General features: G+C 40.5%; 1 protein-coding gene across 3 annotated transcripts; it reads right to left on the reverse strand.

Annotated features, from left to right (window-relative positions):
- Positions 1-497: 497 nt before the first annotated feature.
- On the reverse strand, positions 498-19,439 carry KLKB1 (kallikrein B1). Of its 3 annotated transcripts, none has more exons than XM_090257979.1 (13): positions 14,052-14,154; positions 11,605-11,764; positions 11,046-11,155; positions 8,958-9,117; positions 8,085-8,194; positions 7,765-7,927; positions 7,553-7,665; positions 7,055-7,223; positions 4,488-4,663; positions 3,425-3,520; positions 1,711-1,850; positions 1,069-1,274; positions 498-986 (listed from the first exon to the last, which is right to left on the reverse strand). In XM_090257979.1, exons 1-12 carry the CDS (start codon positions 14,122-14,124, stop codon positions 1,098-1,100), a joined length of 1,647 nt encoding a protein of 548 aa, XP_090114105.1. In that variant the 5' UTR covers positions 14,125-14,154; the 3' UTR covers positions 498-986; positions 1,069-1,097. The 3 variants fall into 3 exon arrangements, with proteins under 3 accessions (XP_090114105.1, XP_090114103.1, XP_090114106.1); XM_090257980.1 differs by lacking the exons at positions 498-986; positions 1,711-1,850 and adding exons at positions 15,464-15,626; positions 19,382-19,439 and having other exon boundaries at positions 1,130-1,274; positions 14,052-14,158; XM_090257977.1 differs by having other exon boundaries at positions 498-1,274.
- Between the last annotated feature and the right edge of the window lie 817 nt (positions 19,440-20,256).

Consider the following 20,256-nt stretch of genomic DNA (forward strand, 5'->3'; position numbering starts at 1 on the left):
CCTTCCTACCACTGAGAGTGTCTTTGAGCATGGAAGAAAAAAAAACTTAATCTCTCTTAGAAACTGTTATATTTTTCTACTTAATTTACATAATATTCAGTAAGTGGCTTCTTCTGTGTAAATATTACATTAAACTTAACTGCACCAAGTCCAACCAACTACCTGGTATCAGTGTGGTCACCCCTGGCAAGCTCGGCATTCATGTCACGTAAGGATTGATATCATTCACTCCAGGGCTACTTGCTACTGCCATGAATTTACAAGAATGAACTTTATGAGAATTTTTATACCTAACAGTGCTTCTTAAATTACTAGTACAGTTGCCAGTACCCACTGCACCTGCAGCAAAGCAGATCCCTTGCTCTCCACGAAGGTTGTGCAATGGGCCTGTGGCAGGAGCCACAAGCAAGCAACTTCAGCCCCATAGGTCACCCTTGGCCATGCCAGGGTAACCAAAGGAGGAAGTCAGGAAGGGAAGTTAGTTGCCTGTTGTTCTCACAAGTTGAGGTCACTTAATCTCTTTCTTACAGAATGAACGTTGCCCAGGTTTCTTCTCCTCCACTTGGCAATCAATCAATCAAACAAACAAACCAAGCTGGCCAGCTCTTCACCCCCAGTAAGGCGGGCAGCGGTAGGTTTAATGACCATGCAGTGAAGCGCAGGGCACGAGAAGTTGTTACCTCTGAGAGAGCCTGAGTCCCAGAGTACGCAGTGAGATTAGAAGGGTCCCAGACACTGGCTAGAATCTGGAGTCACTTTTCTTCAGTTCTGTTTCACAATCAGAGAAAATAATCACTCTTTAATTTCACTCTTTTGCAATTTTATTTCACGACCAATCGTCGTGATGTTTGGGTATCTCCCATTATTAGTGTGATTGTCGTGTGCTGAAAGCATGCCCCTGTAAGACATCGCCCTGAGCAAACTTGTATGCTGTCTCTTTTTATCTTCATGAAAAGGACAGGAGATCGGTATCACTCTCCATGTTTCTGCAGATAAGAACTCCAAGGCTTAGTATTGGAATTGCTCCCATGTTGCAAAACTTAGGCTATGAACTGAGCTCTTCCCCACCTCTCTGAAGCTTCCTCATGCTGGTGACTTCATCCAAGACGGTCCATGCCTTCCTGTGTCTTTTCTAAAATCCAGTCCAGGTACTCAACAACTTTGGTGTAGACACCTGGTTGTTCTCTGCGAGCACAGCCTTCACCCCAACTGGTGATGCCCACCAAATGCCATATTCTGTTGTGTTGACACACTAAGGGACCACCTGAGTCTCCCTGTGACATCGTGGGTAGAAAAATAAAATGATAGAAGGTTATGACAGGCATACTTTTAAAATTCTGTAGTCATACCACACGCATCCAATTTCTTATAGATCTTCAGGTGTCTCTTATGCCTCATTAGCTGTTGAATGTGGTGAAAATTATTTAATTCAATAGTGGATTGTCCAGCAAAGAAATGTTGACATCATTATCCACTCTCAAGTAAGTCTAATATTCTTAAATTTTAGAACATTAATTATATGTACAATTGTCCTCCCTTAGATATAGCATGTCTCTGCACAGATTGTGACATATGTCATGTGTGTTATATATATCATTTGGCTCAAAGTTTAAAAATAACTATAATAAAATGTGCTAGTGGAAATACATATTTTGAAATGAATTTTCTCAGGTAGCCCCTTGCATTTTTTAATGTAACTGAATGTATTACCTTACAGGCATCCTTTCCCCCTTCTTTATGTCCAGCGCAGATCATCTGTTTGGTTATTTCATAATCTCTATATCTTTTCTGGCATTCTTCATTTGTTACCAAAGGAATTTTTGCCTTTTGTAGGATATTTTGGATTCTACCTATGAAATAACCAATATATAGCTTCAGAAGGAAGAGATGCAATCAATATGAAAATAAGACTGAAGTCTTAAAGCAAATCAGAGCGACGCACTTTGTATTAAAACCACTGCTTTGGATATAAATGGCAAAGGTGAGTAGGGAGAGTTAAAGAGAAGGGGGACTGTACTCTGCATTGGCCTCTGGTGCTGGGTCAGGATGACCTCCGAACCCTGGCCTGACCAGAGACTTTGCTTCCATGTTCTCTGCTATTCTCTCATCTCAATAGGAGTTTCTCAGTAACTCCTTCTTGTTGCCTACAATCCAAAACCTTGGAAGGTTTTACCTTATAGTTTTTGTTTTATATATTAAAAATGATAATTTTGAAATATTTAGTTTTTTGAAAAAATATATCTCTGGTGATAGAAGAGTGGTTTGTTCTTCAAGTAAAAGCAAGTGGCATTTTTCATTTACAAGTAAATGCCACCCATTAAAGTTACCTGTAAGTCTTTCTCTCTCAACCAGTCAAAAAATAGGGAAAAAGTTTGAATTAGTTGAATAAAGGACTGAATCAGGAAAAAAATGAGAAAGCGTGGCAAGCTATTTTTTTTTTTTTTTTTTTGTAAAAAATGATGCAACTATTATATCTTAATGTGCCTATCAGGAACATAATTTTGGAAAGGAAGAATGATTGATTTCCTGAAAATTTTAAGGGCTATTGAAACGCTGTAACTATCTTTAAGTTCTTAATTTAGGATCTATAGATCCTAAGAACTCACACTGTCAATAAACTTGGGTTGGAAAAAATACAATCTTATTTTTGCCAGCCTCCAACTGAAGTCTACTACTCCTTTCAATTGTGAATAAAGGCAACATTCTCAGGAGTATTAGCCGTACCCATGACTTTCCCATCAACATAAATTGCAGGTATGTTCCTATCACATTACAGTTGTGGCAGATAATGGAAATTTTCACGTGTGCTCATCACAATTTCAAAGTTATGATAGTTGTTAGAACTTGCTACTTAATATATTAATAAAGAAGCAGATACATTACTGTGTGATATCTTTTACAAAGTATTTTTGAGAACCGCCTTGTAATTTCATTGGTTGCTTTTGTAACCTTATGTGTTTCTATTTGAGCATTTAAAAACATCATTTAGGAACTGGTTTGTAGACATTATCAGATTGCAGGAGAGACACATGAAAAATAAATTAAAACCTGCCATTCAGAGAGATGGTCATTAACATCAAGGGAAAATAGTATCATCAGGAAGTGGGAACATTATTAACGCTAAAAACGGGTGGGCCAGAGTGGGCTTGTTAGCTCCCTATGGGACCAATCCTTCCTGTGAAGTCAAACTGATATCTTTATCATAGAGTAAGATTCTCAACAGTGTACCTTATTTATTCTTCCAGGCCCAGGCAAAAATATATCTTCTCAAGAGCCACTGAACAAATATTTGAGACTCAAGAGATTGGAAAGACCATGAGTTTGGATATAATTTTAGACAGAGTGCCGACTAAACGGACCCATGCCATAGGTTTTCACATATAAGGCTTGCTTTAGGAACAACATTTAAAAAGTCATACTGTACCTCTTTCCTTTGTGAAGCCCCAGCCAGTGATCCAACAGTTAGTATAAATTATATCTGTATCGTCTTTGGAAGGGAGGCATATTGGTTTTTGGAATTCTGAAAGGTAGTTTTTAAATTAGAGTTTGGTTAAAGTTACAGATACTGACTTTAAAAATACACACTTTTCTTTTCCCATATTCTCTTACTCTAGAGTAGCACCAAGAAGAATAATCCTTTTGCTTCCTGCTCAATGGCTAAGGTCAGTGATTCCAGAAAATTTCTTCCCCTCAGAGTCACTTCCACATGACATTTTTAGTGTTAAATTTTCTGGATTGAATTAAAAAGTCAGAACCCAAATTTATAGTCAAAAGCATTTAGAAGTTTGCCTTGTGGTGTGTGTGATACTTTTAACGGTGATCGAGAGTCTAACACTGTTTCAGGCACCATTTTAAATATTTATCTTATTAACTGACTTAATTATTATAACAGCCCAATGGGATAATTATCATGCTCACTTTACAGACCAGGAAATTTGAGGTGCTAAGAAATAAAAGCAACTTGCCCAAGGTCACGGAATTGTTAATGGACCCAGAAGGTGTTTAGGGACTGCAGGGCGTTATACCTGAAAGGCAGGGCCTCCAAGGCCACGTGACTGTCTTCCCAGAACTTCCTCCTGCATCAGCCTCTCCTCTGCTCCAACTACACCTGGAAGCTAACGTCCGGTCCTGCTTGCCCCCATACCGTCTCCCTCTGCCTAAGCCCAAAGCATGGTAGCTCTGCTCCACTTGTCAAAAGCAGCCGTGCTTCCCCGATGCCAAGGACACTTCTCTGTCTGTCATTTTAATAGTGTACAAGAAGTTGTATTCCTACCTGGAAGAACTAATGAACAGTTCTTGCCCCTACTAGAGGAACTTTTTATGTCAAGTCAGGAGTCTTACTTTCCCTGGAAATCCTCATCTTTCTCCCAACTCCACCAACCAGAAAATAAAGACAATCCCTGCAGATTCCGCCCTCTCATTCAATTCGATGTGAAAACTTAAAACCAATGCCTTCAGCTGTATGGCTTCTGAAATGTGCTACGTACCAGTATAATTCAAAGGAGCCTCGAGCTTGATTAAGGCAATATCGTGAGTGTTTTCTGAGATACTATAATTTTGGTGAATAATAATCTCTTTTATTTGTGAGAAAGGTGTTTCTTTTGTTATCTCTGATAAGTTTAAAATGCCACCGTAAATGCGCCAAACATCCGAATAGTGGAGCCTAGGAAAGGAAAATAAACATCTCTTTGAAACCAGAAAGGCTGGTCCTTTGTCCTTGCACTTCATCTTTAACAACAATGACAACAAACAAACAAACAAACAAATGCTTGGGAAGAAAATACTACATGGGACATAGTTTTACTGACCTAATCTCTCCTCCTGGCAATTTAGCATCACCCACAGCAGCGGTCTTGACTCTCTGAAGGTTTAGTTAATAACATTGAAAATATACATTTATGTAACCATCTCACATGTGCCCTAAGTGAAAATACAGAAACGTGGCTGTTCCATTCTGGGAGACACTGGTTGGGAGGAATTCTAGCCGTTTATTACAGAATGTTCTCAGTTCACCGATTCTGAGAGCGACTGTGCATGAAATCCAGAGGGTCAGGGAGGCAGACCAATCCCGCACAAGCCCCTCTGACAGGGCAAGCGAGGGGGGCGTCAGTGCCATTTCAAATCTCCCTATCTCTGTTGTGGAAAGTGTGGAAATTTAAATTACCTCTTTCAGTATTCTAATATCCCAAGTACACCTAAAATTATTATTTAAAGCAGTCTTATTTTGTGTAAAGATATGGGAATTTTTATTATCAAGTGAGGGGTGCAAAGCATGCACAAAACTCTAGCGCTTCTAAACACAACACTGAGCCTTCAAGACTAAGAATTCTTAATGTAAATAGGTGTGACCACTATGAAAAGCAGTACGGAGGTTCCTCAAAACATTAAAAATAGAACTGCATGATCCAGCAATTCCTCTTCCGGGTCCATATCCGAAGGACACAAAATCACCATCTCAAAGATAAATCCTCACGCCCAAATTCATTGTCACATTATTTACAACAGCCGAGGCATGAAACAGCCTGAGCACCCATCAACAGGTGAGCGGAGAGAGAAAATGTGGTATACACAATGAAGTATTATACAGCCATAAAAAGAAGGAAATCCTGCTGTTTGCAACAGCAAGAATGAAACTTGAGGGCATCACACTCAGTGAAATAAACCAGAGATAAGTACTGTATAATCTCACGGGTGAAATCTAAAAAACCTGGGCCCAGAGACACAGAGCAGATTGGTGGTTGCCTCAGGGGGAAGGTGGGGGTGGGTAGGTCAAAGGTTACAAGCTTTCGGTTATAGGATGAATACAATCTGGGGAGGTGATGTCCAGCATGGTGACTATACTGCATTGGCTAACAATACTGTTTGTATACTTGAAAGTTGCTAAGAGAGTGAATCTTAAAAGTTCTCACCCCACATTCACACACACACACACACACACACACACAAAACCATTGTAACTATGTGAGATGTTGGATGTATTAACTAACCTTACTATGGTTATCCCTTTGCAATATATACACATATCACATCACTGTATTATACAGCTTAAATTTACACAATGTTATATGTCAACTATATCTCAATAAAGTTGGGGGAAAAAGGATGAAAATTCTTGGGGACTGGGGTTTATGTAGTAAAAAGGGGAACAATGATTTCTCTTCACAGCGTCTTCCTTCCGGGCCCACAGCCTCCGCCTCAGCAACGCCATGGGCAGCAGAGCTGCCCGGAGACTCCTGCCGCCACGTGGCAACCAGGCAGGAGGCTCATCTGCTCCCCTGCGCGCTCAGCAACGCTATCCTGAACCCTGTTCGCAGCACCTTTCAGATGAGGAAAGAGGGGGAGCTCCATGGAAAAGAAAATATGCTTTTGAAAGAGATCAAGTGTCTTTTATTTTCCTCGTAGTATCTCTTTTGCTCATTCATATGCTTTGCCCATTTTTACATTTATTTAATCATAGCTTATATCTTTTGAGTAACGTTCTGTCCCAGGAATAGTGCTGGGCATTTTAAGTGTGTCACTTAATCATCCAGCAACCTTATGGACTTGATAGTGTTGTCATTCATACGTTACAGATAGAAAATAAAAATAAGAGAGATTTGCAAATTGCCCAAGGTCAGGCATGCCTCAGATATGTGGCAGAGCTGTGACTCAGGCCTTGTTCTAACTACAAAGTCTAAGGTTTTTAAACTCTAAAATCCTGTCGTGTATACTATTTGCTTGTTGTGTATACATGTTTTCTGAAATATATAGGGTAATAAGCTACTGCATTTTTTGTTTTCTTATTTACTGTTAACACTACTTAGTCTTCGAAGGAGCAGTTGGGACATGTGTTGGTTATTCCACAGAGGACGCTGTCGCAAGCACACCCCACGTTGGTCTGATGGATCACATGGGTGAGTGCTCAACATTTTGAATACCATCCCTGCTTTAAAGCACTTTTTATTAAATAAGAATAATCTCCCATTAAGAAACTGACAAGATGATTGAGAAATTGGTGCAGATTCTTTAAAGCGAAAAGCAAGCTAGGATGCTGGATCAAAGAACCAAAACTTACTCATTGAAGCAATGGGCAGCAGTGAGAACCCACCGGTCCCCAATGAGGGACCCTCCGCACATGTGCTTCTGGGATGTCAACCTCACTTGAAGGCTCACGTGCCAGGGCCATTCTCCCCAAGAAGAATTGGTTCCTCCAACAATGCGCATGGTTGTTTTTGTCATGCAGTCTAAAGGGAGAGTGTGGGATGAGAGGTACATCAGCCAAGAAAGACGAGACCATAATTCCATCTCATAAGACAATATGAGCTATGAAAACAATGCAGATAGTCCTGGCTGGTGTGGCTCAGTGGGTTGATCACCAGCTTGTGAACCAAAAGGTCACCAGTTCAATTCCCAATCAGGGCACATGCCTGGGGTGTGGGACCGGTTCCCAGTTGGAGGCAGGCAAGAGACAACCACACATTGATGTTTCTCTCCCTCTCTTTCTCCCTCCCTTCCCTTCTCTCTAAAAATAAATAAATCAGATCTTTCTTTTTATAAAGTGAGGTTTACTCACTGGCATCATTTTCACTTCTACACAACCTCAAAGAATAACCAGATCTTGCTTGTGTCCCGTATGTAATTCGAGTTGGGGAACCGTCCAAAGATAATCGTAAGGAGCACTTGCACCTGGATAAAATGATCAGGACAAAGATTAAACCTTCAAAGATGGGCAGGTTTTGTGAAATTGGCTTGTTGATTGACTTGGAAAGATAACTTCTCACCCACTTGTCTCCTCTACAGTCTTCTGGGAGTGAAGAGTACGTAAAAAACTGACAGCGGATCATCTTTGTGCAAGACTCTTGGCAATCACTCGCTCCTTTAACAAACGTCACGTTCAGTTCTTCCCCCCCAAAGTCAACTCCTGCATACATTCTTGAATGGCAAGGCTCTGGGGCGATTAGAAACGTAGGAAGATAAACAATGAAAACAGCCCTAAACCAGATTGACACAAGTTTCTGGTACACAGAGGATTGTTTTATCACTATTACTTGTTAGGAGATCATAAAATTGGTCACATTATATGCATTATGATTACATCACATTACCAGGCATAGTTCGTTTGCAGGTTAAAAGGCTGAATCCAGATATGGTGTTTTCCTGAGCAGTAGGGGAGCTTGGTATCCCACTTTTGGAAGTCTTCAGTAAACAAACATTTCTATTTTTAAAAAAAGCAAGAGAAAGAAAACTGCATTAAAAGTGAATAAAAAGCACTTAAGGTCAGGTGGCGGGGGGAAGCTCACCCCTGCCAATTTTATGCTTCTGAGACATTCTCTTCAAGGCAATTCAGACTGCAGGACCCGAATAAATTACAATGATTAAGTGTAAATCAAGCCGCATCTACCTCTAAAGAAAACTGATAGGCAAGGATAATATAAAAGAGGAAAATGGTAAAGTTCTACCTTCTGAATGAAAAAAGAGAGAGCCAAGATCAAATTCTGGGGATTTATGCTGCTGACAATGTTATGTAACTAGATAACCTTCTCCGTGTTGCATATAAAAAAGGGTGCATTATCAGCGAGTGAGCAGGTCAAACCAGAACCTTGATCAGGATAAACAGCTCTGGTTTCTGAGGCGTTAGAACCGAAAGAGCTTCAGTGATCTGCTGCCGGCCAGTGGTTTTTACTTCAAGCTGATCCAAAGCATTAAGATCAGTAAGAAAGGGCTCTGATCTTTCCTTTTCCATGGTTGCTGTTTCCTGGACTCCATGGTGTGTTTAACTAAAAGAAGGTAGGAGGAGAATTCTGCTCGTCTCTTAAATAAATGGCACCTGGCAGGAAAACACCTTCTTAAATGGTGGGTAGCAAGCATTTGGGGGGAAATGAACAAAATTAAAAAAAAAAAAACAAAAAAAAAACCTCTCAAACTATAGAATTACAGGTGCGATAGGAGAGCGGCCGGCGCTCCCCATCCCAGCTCACCTTTGCGACTCTACAGGCCAGGCCTGTGTATAGAAGGTGAAGAAGAGGCAGCCGGGGTGGTAGGTGCAGACCGTTCGGCACACAAAGGCGTCTGGCGTCAGAACTCTGGCCACGTCCACGTCCGAAAAGGCGAGCTGTTGGAACATGTCCATGCGGCAGCCTGTGAACTCACAGAGGGAGGATGCTCCTCAGTACATGACACAGTGCTAAATGTACATGCCCTTTGTCATCCTAACTACGGCAATTAGGACTCTTCACAGCCCTAAACATCCTCAGTGAAAAAATACCAGTATACCCTCAACCTTGTTTGCCATTTGCAAGAAGGAAGAATTCGTCGAACTCGTAAAAGACAGAATCCTATGTCAGAGAAGCAAACTCACTCAGCCTGTGCTCCTAGCTCCATCCTAACCAGTTCAAAATACTCAGGTGAGGCAGCACAGGCTCATATTTCCTTTATGTTCCCTTGACCCTGAATTCCTGGCCTTAGGGACATGAGGTTTTGTGTTATATTTTCCTAAATATTATGAGAAAAATTTTAATAAAAAGAGATTAAGAAAAATATTAGGTGCTAACAAAAACGTCATGTGCCCATTGCAATTAGAACAGAACAAAATCCACTTTCATTATTCTTATTTAATCTTATTTTAATTCCATTTTTTGTTTTATATTATTGTACTCAATTTACTCAATTTGATAACCCAGAAGTTCTAGTAAAGTTATAGAGGCTGAATAATCATAGCAATTATGGGAAAGGCAAAAAGAACGTTATTTATTTTTATTTTTAGTAAATAGTTGTTATTTCTTCTATAAAATATTATTAAATAGTAACAGAGGGTTAACTGCTACACGGGGTGCATAAGAACTTTAAACAATTTAGAAATAGCAAATATAGGGATTAGGACTGATGCAAATTACCTAAAGGCAACACTAAGAACTCAGAAGACCCCGTCCCAAGGCTGAGGTTTAAGCCTGGCTGGAGGGGTTATGATGGCTACTGGGTGATGCAGCTGGGTGCTCAGGTGCAGCTGGTGGTGGGTGGGAGCTCGTCCCCAGGGAGTCATTTGCTGAGGCAGGAGAGAAGGGTCTGCTCTGCCTGGCAGTGCCTTCCCAGCTTCCTCTGTTGACAGACTGGCAACACACTGACTGACGACCTATGTTTACCGGTCTGGCTCCATTATCACCAATCAGGGCAAAGGCAGGTAGATATGGAGCCAAGAGAGAAAATACGCTGATAACAAGCACCGTTGCTAAGTTTACTTATTAATTCTAGTAGCTAGTGCTTCTCTTTGTAATTTCCTTAGTAAATTTCTTAGTATTTTCTATATCTTTTAAGTCATCTGTTACTGAAACAGGTTTGCTTCTTCTTTTCACTCTAGGCACATGTTATTTCAAAAAGAACTTAATTTAAATGTGCATCGTCAGCTTAGGAGAAAGACCCCACCGTAACATAACATCTTCATAGGTGCAGGCTGGGAAATTAGAGCACAGCTATTTAAACCTTTTTTTTTTTTTTTTAATAAAAACATAATATGGGTCACGGATGTCAACCCATAACCATATCCTCTCAAGGATGTCCCTGGCAAGTTGTTCGAGTCTTACTTAGACGTTCACGTCGGTGAGGAGCGCACTACCTAATGCCAAGGCCTGTTTCTTTCTGCACCGCTCCTGGAGTTAGAAACTTTTCTTCTTTTTTTCATGGTAGGATCTCCCTCGGTCTGCCGTATGGAACCACGCAGATCAGTATAGCCCCTTTCCCAATGGCAGGTCTTCAACAAACAAAAAATTAAGAAAGCCAGGATGACCCTTCCTCTGTGTCCAGACCAGCAGCGCCACAGCTTCAGTCTCTCTGACTGATCCTTCTGCCTCCCTCTGTCTCTGGTAAGGACCTTCGTCACTTCATTGGGCTCCTACACACAATCCAGAGTAATCTCCAATGGCAAAGTTCTTAACTTAGTCACATCTACAAAGCCCCTTCTGCCATATCGGGTGACATAATCACATGTTCCTGGGATTCAGATGTGAACACAATGGGGGAGCTCTTATCCTGCCCACTACAATTACATAGTGAAACGGTAGCCATGGAATTACCGATGTCTGAGAGACCACAGGGCTTCAGAGAGAATCCAGATGCCACATTTTTCAGCACCTTTATGCTGGTCGGTGTCCCTGTGGAACTGTGCTTTAACAGACACTTGTTCCTGAAGGCAAAGAAAGGAGGTAACTTTGTTGCTCCAAATGCCAAGTGCACACGGCCATCCATTTCATGGGCCATTGAGAAATAAACAAAGCAATCTGAACAATGACTTCCACCGTGAGTGGGCCAGGGGGGTTGCATTTTTAATGAAATAGACATCCTCATCCTCTTCAGAGGGAAGCTTAAAGATAAGAATAGGGTGGGAGACCTTATTCTATAGGACATTATTCTACTAAACCTTTTTTCTACCAGCACAGCTGTCTGGGAACCAAATAGAAAGCATTCTCTTCAGGGAACATGCCTCCAAAATTAAATAAATAAGGGGGGGGTGTGCTTAGATCTAAAAGCCCTGTCTAGTTTTCAGTTGGAAAAAAAATTTTTTTAAGTTAAGAAGAAGGCAATCAAATCATGGAATCACTGTGGTAAAGAACAAACACTATAGATTTTACTCACCGGTACTCCGCATTGTCAAATGTTTTCGTGGCGTAGCTGAAGAACTTGCAGTGAATGGTATCGGTGCACCTTTTTTGGCATTCTTCCACACTTTCAGCCTCAGACACATTAAAATTGACTCCTCTCATATCAATTCCTTCATAAATGTCTCTGTGGCAAGCTGTCCAAATAAAATGCATAGAGCAAATTCAGTTTCCCTTTTAGAAACAGATGGTCAATCTGGGCAGAATCATTTTGAAGGATAATATCCTGTTTTTGGCAACTGCTCTATTCATTAGGGGGTTTAGGGTTTTTTATTACATCACTCAATGGTCAAAGTCCGCCTGAAATCAACACATTCCAATGTTTTAGAGTGCTAGTGTGGAAAACGGGTTACTTTGCTTCTGAAACTGCAAGGTGTATGCAGCAATATAGATAACACTTTATGCTGAAATTATCAATGAGCAGTGGAAGACAAACAAGAGCCCTAATGCTATGTGCTAGGGGTTCCATTTAGTCAACAAACTGACAGCCTATGACCTCTTGCGTTAAGTGAAGGAGACCTTCCCTCTTTGCTTATCAGTTTTCAGCTACTCCTGTCTGATTGCAAATTGCATCTATAAGCCCTGTCCTTGACATCAGTGTATCCCATCATTGTCACAGAAAGTGGGGAGTTCTTGCCTATGTACGATGAAACCTTTTCCATTCTTGCTTTATAGTTTTATTAAATTCCACTTCACCCTTCCAACTCAAACTTATCTCATGTCAAAAAGAATAGATCGTTCTTTTTACAGACAGTGAACCAAATTCATGAGTTACGCTCTTCTTATTCTTTAAAGGCTGAAACTTGTTAGTGAGACTTTCAGCTAGGGAAACCAGGAGTATAAAACATAATCTACTGTATTAATTTTCCACTCCTAAGATGTATGGTTGAAGAAGTCATAAGACTAGGTTTAATGATGGGGATGATAGAAAATACACAAAGTATTAAAAAAGCAATATATTGAGGTGGGCAGGGGAATTCACGGTGTTTCATTTGCAGATTATAGAAATGGAATCTCTTTCTAATTCTGCTGCACATGAGAAAAGAAACAGGCTAAGAACTGGATGGGATACTTACAAACCAAAAATTGTTTTATGGTTAGTAGAAAGCTATAAACCTACCTCTAAATGTTTTAAACTAAAATTGGTCCTGAGTCTAGAAACTTTATTTGCCCAGGATCATTTTTCTCTTTAATCCTCTCTAAATTATTTGGGGAGAGTTAGAGGGGAACATTAAATCAAGTTCTGTGTGTAGACTAATTTTGGGGAAAATAAACAATAGAGAATTGAAAAGGCATAATATTCTTTTTTTAATTTCACTATGATACTATAACGAAAAATAATGCTTAATTGCATAGTTTATACTAAATTATACTAAGATATAAATTTGATCTTATAAAATAGGAAATGTACTCTTCCTCAAGTGAACTATATATTGGCTAAGTGAGGCCACCATGTTTATAGTAACTAAGGACTGCTTACTTTACAGACTGAGGGCAGAGAAGTGTATTGTGTTGAGGGAGTGGTGGTAATGGGGGAGGAAAGAACAGAAAATGTATAAACCTCTGAAATCTGAACCTACAAGGTTAACTGTAGATAGGAAACCTAGAATAGCCATGCTATATAGTCACAATGTGATTATTTTAAGGTTTTTGCCAACCTACGGTTAAGAGAATCTTTTCAGCACTTTTTGTTTTCAGATCAGTCATGGAAGAGCTGTAGTGAATTTGCCTTAAATTGGTTAGGATAGGGTTGGAAATTGTTTCCCAAGACATTAGTAGCAATAAGCCTCAGAAGTAAAGTTTTCTGGCCCCCTTGTCCTCGAATTTCTTCTAAGCAGTGTTGTTTTTAGCGATATTTATGGAACCCAGTCCTTCAGGGTGGGGGTTTAACAGGGTTTCTTAACCTCGGCACTAGTGACATTTGGGGAAAGAGAATCTTTGCTGCGGGACCTTCCTTGTGCCCTGTGGAATGCCTACCAGCATCTCTAGCGTCTATTCACTGGGCACTAGCAGCGGCATCCCCACAAGTGGTAACAAGTAATAACGTCTCCAAATAGCGTCAAATGCCCCCTGGAGAAGGGACAAAATCTCCCCTGGTTGAGAACCAGGAAGAACCACTCGTGTGAAGCAAGGAGAGACCTGCTCTGTGTTCTCTTTACGATTCTTATCTGGAGTCAAGGGAAGGCCACTGTTTGGATGTCCCTTTCTGCACCTCTTAAACAGTAATGCCAACCCCAAGGCAACAGAGGCTCACTCAGCGGGTGTTGACTGATAAAGACCGGAGGATATGGCCAAAGGACTGTCCCTCTCTGTCATGCCTCTGAGGGTCCCCTTCCGAATGTCCGTGGAAATACATTTGAGCAGGAACTATCCTAGGGCAGACTCATTATTTATTCAAATTGAGCTGAGAAATCCACACCTTACCACTTATTCGATGGCCACACTGCTTTAAGGAATGTCCAGAAATGGCACCTGTCCGTGACGTTCTTGGCAGCATCCTTGCAACACTGTCTTTCAAGAAGCAACCAAACCTGCTTTTAAAAATAGCTTCACTTAGGAAGTGGAATAATAAACACACATTGAGGAAATGTCTAGCATTTTTATACAGTAATAAATATAACCAGGAGTAAGGAAAATAGGATATCTTCCCCGACACTTGCTGGAAAGAACATTCTTAGAGGAATTTCGTAATGTCTAACATCTTTGAAATTCTCAACTTCAGCATTGTTTTCTTTTACAGTCACGTTTTTAAGTACAGAGAGTCGCTTGTATTAAAGAATTAATGATTTTCCCCGTGTTCCTAAACTTTCGGGGAGTTGTGTTCCTATATGGTGATTATTTTTGTTCATGCTTTCATTTACTTAAGAAATTAAATCAGTCATGAGAGGTGGATCTGTGTTTATCTTGCTTATTAACTTTTTCTAGTCCACAACTGATGAAAGACTTCTTTCTGTCTTTAATGTCAACCTTAATGGTAATTTCATCATTCAGAAGGATTCTAGAACCTAACTCAACTTTCTATTTAAAATGTTTATATCTGTCATATACAATCTGGGTTTTCTGTACAAGTTTAGTATGTAGAATCAAGGGGTGATTGTCTAATTCCTAGTTTTTAAATTCAAATAAAGTGAAGATTTTTTTTTTAAAGGATGATAAATGTGGTAATGGGGATGATGAAGAAACATTCATTGTGGGTACTGATCAAAATTAAAGAAAATTATAATGAAACTATGGCTGTATTTAGGCAACTTCATGAAGTAGTAAGATTTTTAATTACCAACTTCTTTTGGCAATGCTCTTACTTTTCCAAGTTACCAGTTAGTGAGATATGTTTGCCCTCACCCCATACATACCCTAAATGACCAAACCGATTCACTGCAAACACCATTCGGACCTGCCCTCCCCAAAGATCACAAGCTCTGGATCTTATCCAATTATATTTGCAACAAAATGCTTGCTTTCTAGTCCGTTTACGTAGGATGGTGTTATCCACAAATGTGATCATGAGTCCCTGTGCAGGTGAAACATTCACCTGTTAGTAAATCCTTTCTTGTAACAGTCGCTTAACTCAACAATTCACAAGCATTTTCCTTGTAAGCCTTTGATAGGATATGACTGGCTTCTACCCCTTTACGTGAATGCCGCAATTGTTTAAAAGGCAGATTTCCAGGCCTGGGCTTCTGCCTAAGAAATTGCTTGTGTAAGAACCACTCTCGGTCATTCCTTAAGCCCCACTTGAGAAACATAGCCCTGTAATATGCTGAACCACTTTGTACACAAGGGACTCCATTTTGAAAAATGACTGGCTTCCCCAATAGCGAAATGTCACCCGTTACCTTTTGTCTGCGTCGTTAGTGGAACTTTCAGGAAGAAAACTGAAGAGCAAGCACCGGGGGTGAAAGGTACACAAGGCCTGGCAGTGCCGGGCGGTGGGGCTGTACACGGCAGTGATGTCCCCGCCTCTCAGGAAGACGTCCTGATAGAGCTGAGTTAGGCACCCTGTGGTGCAATCATTGAAAAAGACATTAATTTGGAATGAGCGCAAATCATATTAATAGAAATCTATCTGTGTCCTGACCCTTCCTGCTTCCTCGATGGAATACCTAAAGTTCTTGGCAACATGACTTTAATTATAGAGGCAGGATAAAACACATTTGAGCAATGGATGATGTTCAAGTCATTTTATGGGTACTTCTGTATAAAAACACTTGGTCGATTTTTATTAAATCATTCAATACTTTGCACCTAAATTGTCCCCGAGAAAACGCAAGCCTGGCTTGGCTTCTTTCTGTAGCCTGACATGCTATGAAAGTATCATGCCTTAAAAATAACAAGGAACAGTCTCTTCTTCAAAACACTTTCGTAATGAACTCCTCCCTAGAGTCTCACAATTGATCTGTAAGGGAAGCTAGAGACAGCCTTTACCATAGGCATCTGACTTTTTTTTTCTTCAAGAAAACCGTTAGGTAACTGAGCTTTAGGGCAGTATGGACTTATCTGAGATCCACGTGGCTAAGGACTGTCTTGGGACACCAACCCAGCTTTTCTGCCTTTCGATCTCATTCCTTCGTATTGTCCAATGTCCAATGTTCCCCATCTCAGTTTAATCCAAGCAAATGAATAGTTGTTGGGTATTTATTACTTTAGGAATGAGTGCAGAGAAGGCAGCAGTTTCTCAGTGTCTACCAGCTCGTTCTTTAGGTAGTTTAAGCAAGTGCATGCCTATGCCAAGTTGAAAATACATTTTGAGCTATTTGCTGTTCGGACTTGTTCACAGTTCTGGGTTACCCCGCATCCCACGTATTGAGAGTATTGTTACCTTGACGATTCTACTCTTTCACACATTGAAGCGATACCTTTAATGTGTGAGTGTAGGGTGATCTTGAAAGACTCGCTTCAAAGTCCGTTTAATAGGCTTTTCCAAATCAGGTAGTATATCTGCCCTAGCTGGTCAAGTGCCCATTAACCACAGGACAGTCCCACAACAACTTTGTCCTTTGCTCAGGGCAGCAGTCACACTTCCATTCTAATCATATCTGTTTTTGCTTCGCCCTTCAGGGAACGGGCAGCTTAGACACATACATTTTGTTAAACACTGAAGTTTATAATTTCGTCTGCACTATCCAGCCCTTCTGGGGACCTGGCCCTGAGCCTTATTATGACAACCCAACCCAGCCAAGGCACTTCTCTTTCCCTCAGAGGTGTGGCTAAGATGACTTACCCTTGGGGAAGGTTTATATTTAGAAAGAGCAGAGATCTCTTTAGGCTGGAGCTTCTGGGAATACAAGTTGCCAAGTGTATAGGACTCGATTTCATATATGCAAAAAAACACTGAGCGACAATGCTATCTGCAAAGTGGCCTGCTTTTTTTAGACAGTTGTTGTTTTGGTGAAAACATAATTATTAAACAGCCATCTTGCCCATTCCAATGCACGGAAAGGGTACAAACAATGACTGGTGCTCATCTGGGAGCCCCCATTCTGCACCTGAGACTTTGTAAACTGCCATGTGATTCAGCTGGTGCAAGGGGACACCTGGGAATACACTAACTTTGAAGAGGACCAGAAAGAAATTTCTAATAAGTGTTCTTGCTTAACCTCATGAGTTGGGACTAATGCTGCTGCTGCTGCTGCTGCTGCTGATGGTGGTGGTGGTGCTGATGATACTAGGATGACAGGCTTATTTGTATTGTACTTGAGTGCATGTAAAACATTGTTCCACAGGTTATATCATAACATAAGTATGTTATATCACACTGGCCCCTAGCCCATAGACTTTGGGCAGATTATTTGGTCTTATTAAAAAAATTACATAATCTAAAAGGGAATGAAAAACACTCTAATTTTTAAAAATTGGGTGAAAGACATGAAAAGGTACTCTGCAAAAGAAAAACAAGTGACTAGTAAGTATATGAAAAACTGTACGAATCATTAATACAGGCCAGTTAAAACAACTAGATGCCCTTTTACTCATCAGGGTAGAAAAACTTTTAAATGATCTCAGTGATCTATGTTGAGGTACTTATTTTGGCTGTAAACGATAAACAGAAAACCGAGCTTAGCAAAGGAAGCTGAGGAGCAGTGAAATGTATCGGCTCAGACACAAGAGTCCGCGGCAGATGTGGCTCCAGGAAGTCCTGGACGCGGCGCTCAGCTGATCCCACCAACACAGGATTTGTGTCCACGCATTTGTTCCTTTTCAGGTGTGGCCTTTGCTCCACGTGGTGCCAAGATTAGTCCCAGAAGCTCAGGCCTCTGTCGTCTCCACAGTTCAAGTCCAGTTTGAAAAAATATAATACATCACAGTCTTATTTCGAGAAGTAGCAGTTCCTCGAAATAAATCAGGATACTGCTTCCAGAAAGGTGAAGACATGTCAGGACCCAAACAACTGATGCCTGTTCAAGCCCCTAAGTGGGAAAAACGATCACTCTCACTTGCTGGTCGGAAACAGTCAACTTAGGAATAACCTTTCTGGAAGACAATTTCATAATGTATATTATAAAACCTTCAAAAATATCCACAAGTTTATTTTACTGAAATAATTGAACATGTGTGTGAAAAGCTACATATAAAAATACTATGAATAAGGAAGAATGCTAAGCTTCAAATAATATGACATACAGTTATTCACTTGAAAAGATAGCTATCCATGGGAAATGTAAATGATAAAAAATATTTATAATTAATAACATCTTTGTTAAATGTGTAAGTGGACATATATAAAAAAATATCTGAAAGAGTAAACAAAGGCTTTTAAAAATGGCCATTGCTGAGTTATGGAATTATGGACACCCGTAGTTTCTCATTTTCTGCCTACTTGTACCTCTGATTTTCCTAGCATGATTTTATATATATATATATAATTTTTTGCCAAAAATATAAAATTGAAGTGACCATGGTTCACAGCATCTCTGGCTTCCAGTCCTCAGCATTCACTGGGTCTGTATGGGGTAATGATTTTGGCTCAGAAGAGCAATGAAGAGTGAGGGGACAGAGGGAAGGGAGTTGAGGTTTAGAAAATAAAAGCTTCTTCCTGAAGAAATTACATCCCTTTATAAATAAACGCTTACCCCAGAGGTGTTCCCCTTAGCCATACATCTGAGCGTTAAGTAAACACCACTGTGGGGTGGTCGTCCCAAGTCAACACAGGCTCCAAACCCACCCGCCGCTGTGGCACAGGAAAAATGCTGCTCTACCATGATTCCTGTGACACCGTGCCCAGAATCATCCTAATTCTCTGAAAAGTTAAAGGAATGGATATAGAGAGAAATAAGATCAAAAGCGCTGTTGTTGAAACTAGAACTACTCCAGTGGGTGGTTTACTAGGTGACATTTGAGCCAGGCACTTTCAATTTTGAAATGGTTCCTGGTTGCCTACCAGAGTCCAAGTACGTCCTGTGTACCTATTATGATGACTTGGGCTGGACTCACACACTTTAAAATGCCAGCCCTCTTGAATATCCAGGTAGAGTTGATTTTTTTTTTTAAGTGTTGATAGAGGGCCGGTTGCTTGGTTTAAGGTCTGCTTTGTAGAGAGCCCTTTCCAAACAGAAGTTTCTGTTAACACAACCGGGAGACATCCTCACTCCTGGGTTCCTCCCCCGAGGGGTCTAGGGCCAAGGTGAGTCCTGAATCCCGACTTCCTAGGGCCTGGCTCCTTCCCCAAAGCTCCATGTGTAGGAGCTTTCCCCACGTTTCTCTTAACTACTGTTTCACACACCCTCCAATGTAGGTCTTCCAGATAAGGCACTCACCACAGGAAACGGTAGCAAACAAGCAAATGAAATACGCAGCTTGCCTGAATGAAATCATCCTGAAAGAGAAAGCAGCACTTGGTGACTCCGCTGTCTGGCGTTGTATTTAACGTCAACCTTAATTTAGGGTGACACAGATTTTCTTTTCAATGTCTGGATTGTGAAGCTAAGCCCACAATTCCCAGGATAGAGAACAAGAGTTTTCTGTACATTTTTGCCCTGGGACTTGGCACAAGGTGTAAACTGAGACCTCTAGGCTATAATTGTGTGTACTGTTCAGGTGCCACCTTATGTTGTTAGTAATTATCAAAAGGGAATCGGTAGAGGGGAATTAAACAGTGGGAATTCTCTTGATTGCAGCAGAAAGTTATTGTAAATAATGGCAATAATATCATTCCAGATTCCCTACGTAAAGCTCTTAAAATATTCAAGCCCATGTGATAACTTTTGAATCAGTGAATATTTGTTTGATTTTAAAATATCTTACATTAAAATGTTTCCACATAAAAGAACACTACTTCCTTGGATACTGTCTAAATACACAGGAAATTAAAACAAACTAGTAGCTCCTTCATAATGTAAAAACCATGCTTAATTTTTTTTTAACCCCACTTTATTTCCAAGCAAATGAAAAAATAGAACTTCTCTACCTGAAAGCACAATTGGGTCTGTGCTTCTGGGCTGAGGGTCTCCCTCCAGTTAAAAATGGACGGTCTTCAAGCTTCCCCAACGCGGCACTGCAGAAAGTATTTGCTTGACTTCATATTGACTTTGGCTTTCTACCAACGGTTCCAACTTTTTGTCCTGTCAACATACCCTATGCATGTGCCATTCCTGTGTTCAGCAATTTAATATATTAACTAGTTCACGCTGGG

This window comes from Furipterus horrens, unplaced genomic scaffold (genome assembly GCF_987537825.1).
Source record: "Furipterus horrens unplaced genomic scaffold, mFurHor1.1.pri manual_scaffold_12, whole genome shotgun sequence".
Lineage (NCBI taxonomy): Eukaryota > Metazoa > Chordata > Mammalia > Chiroptera > Furipteridae > Furipterus > Furipterus horrens.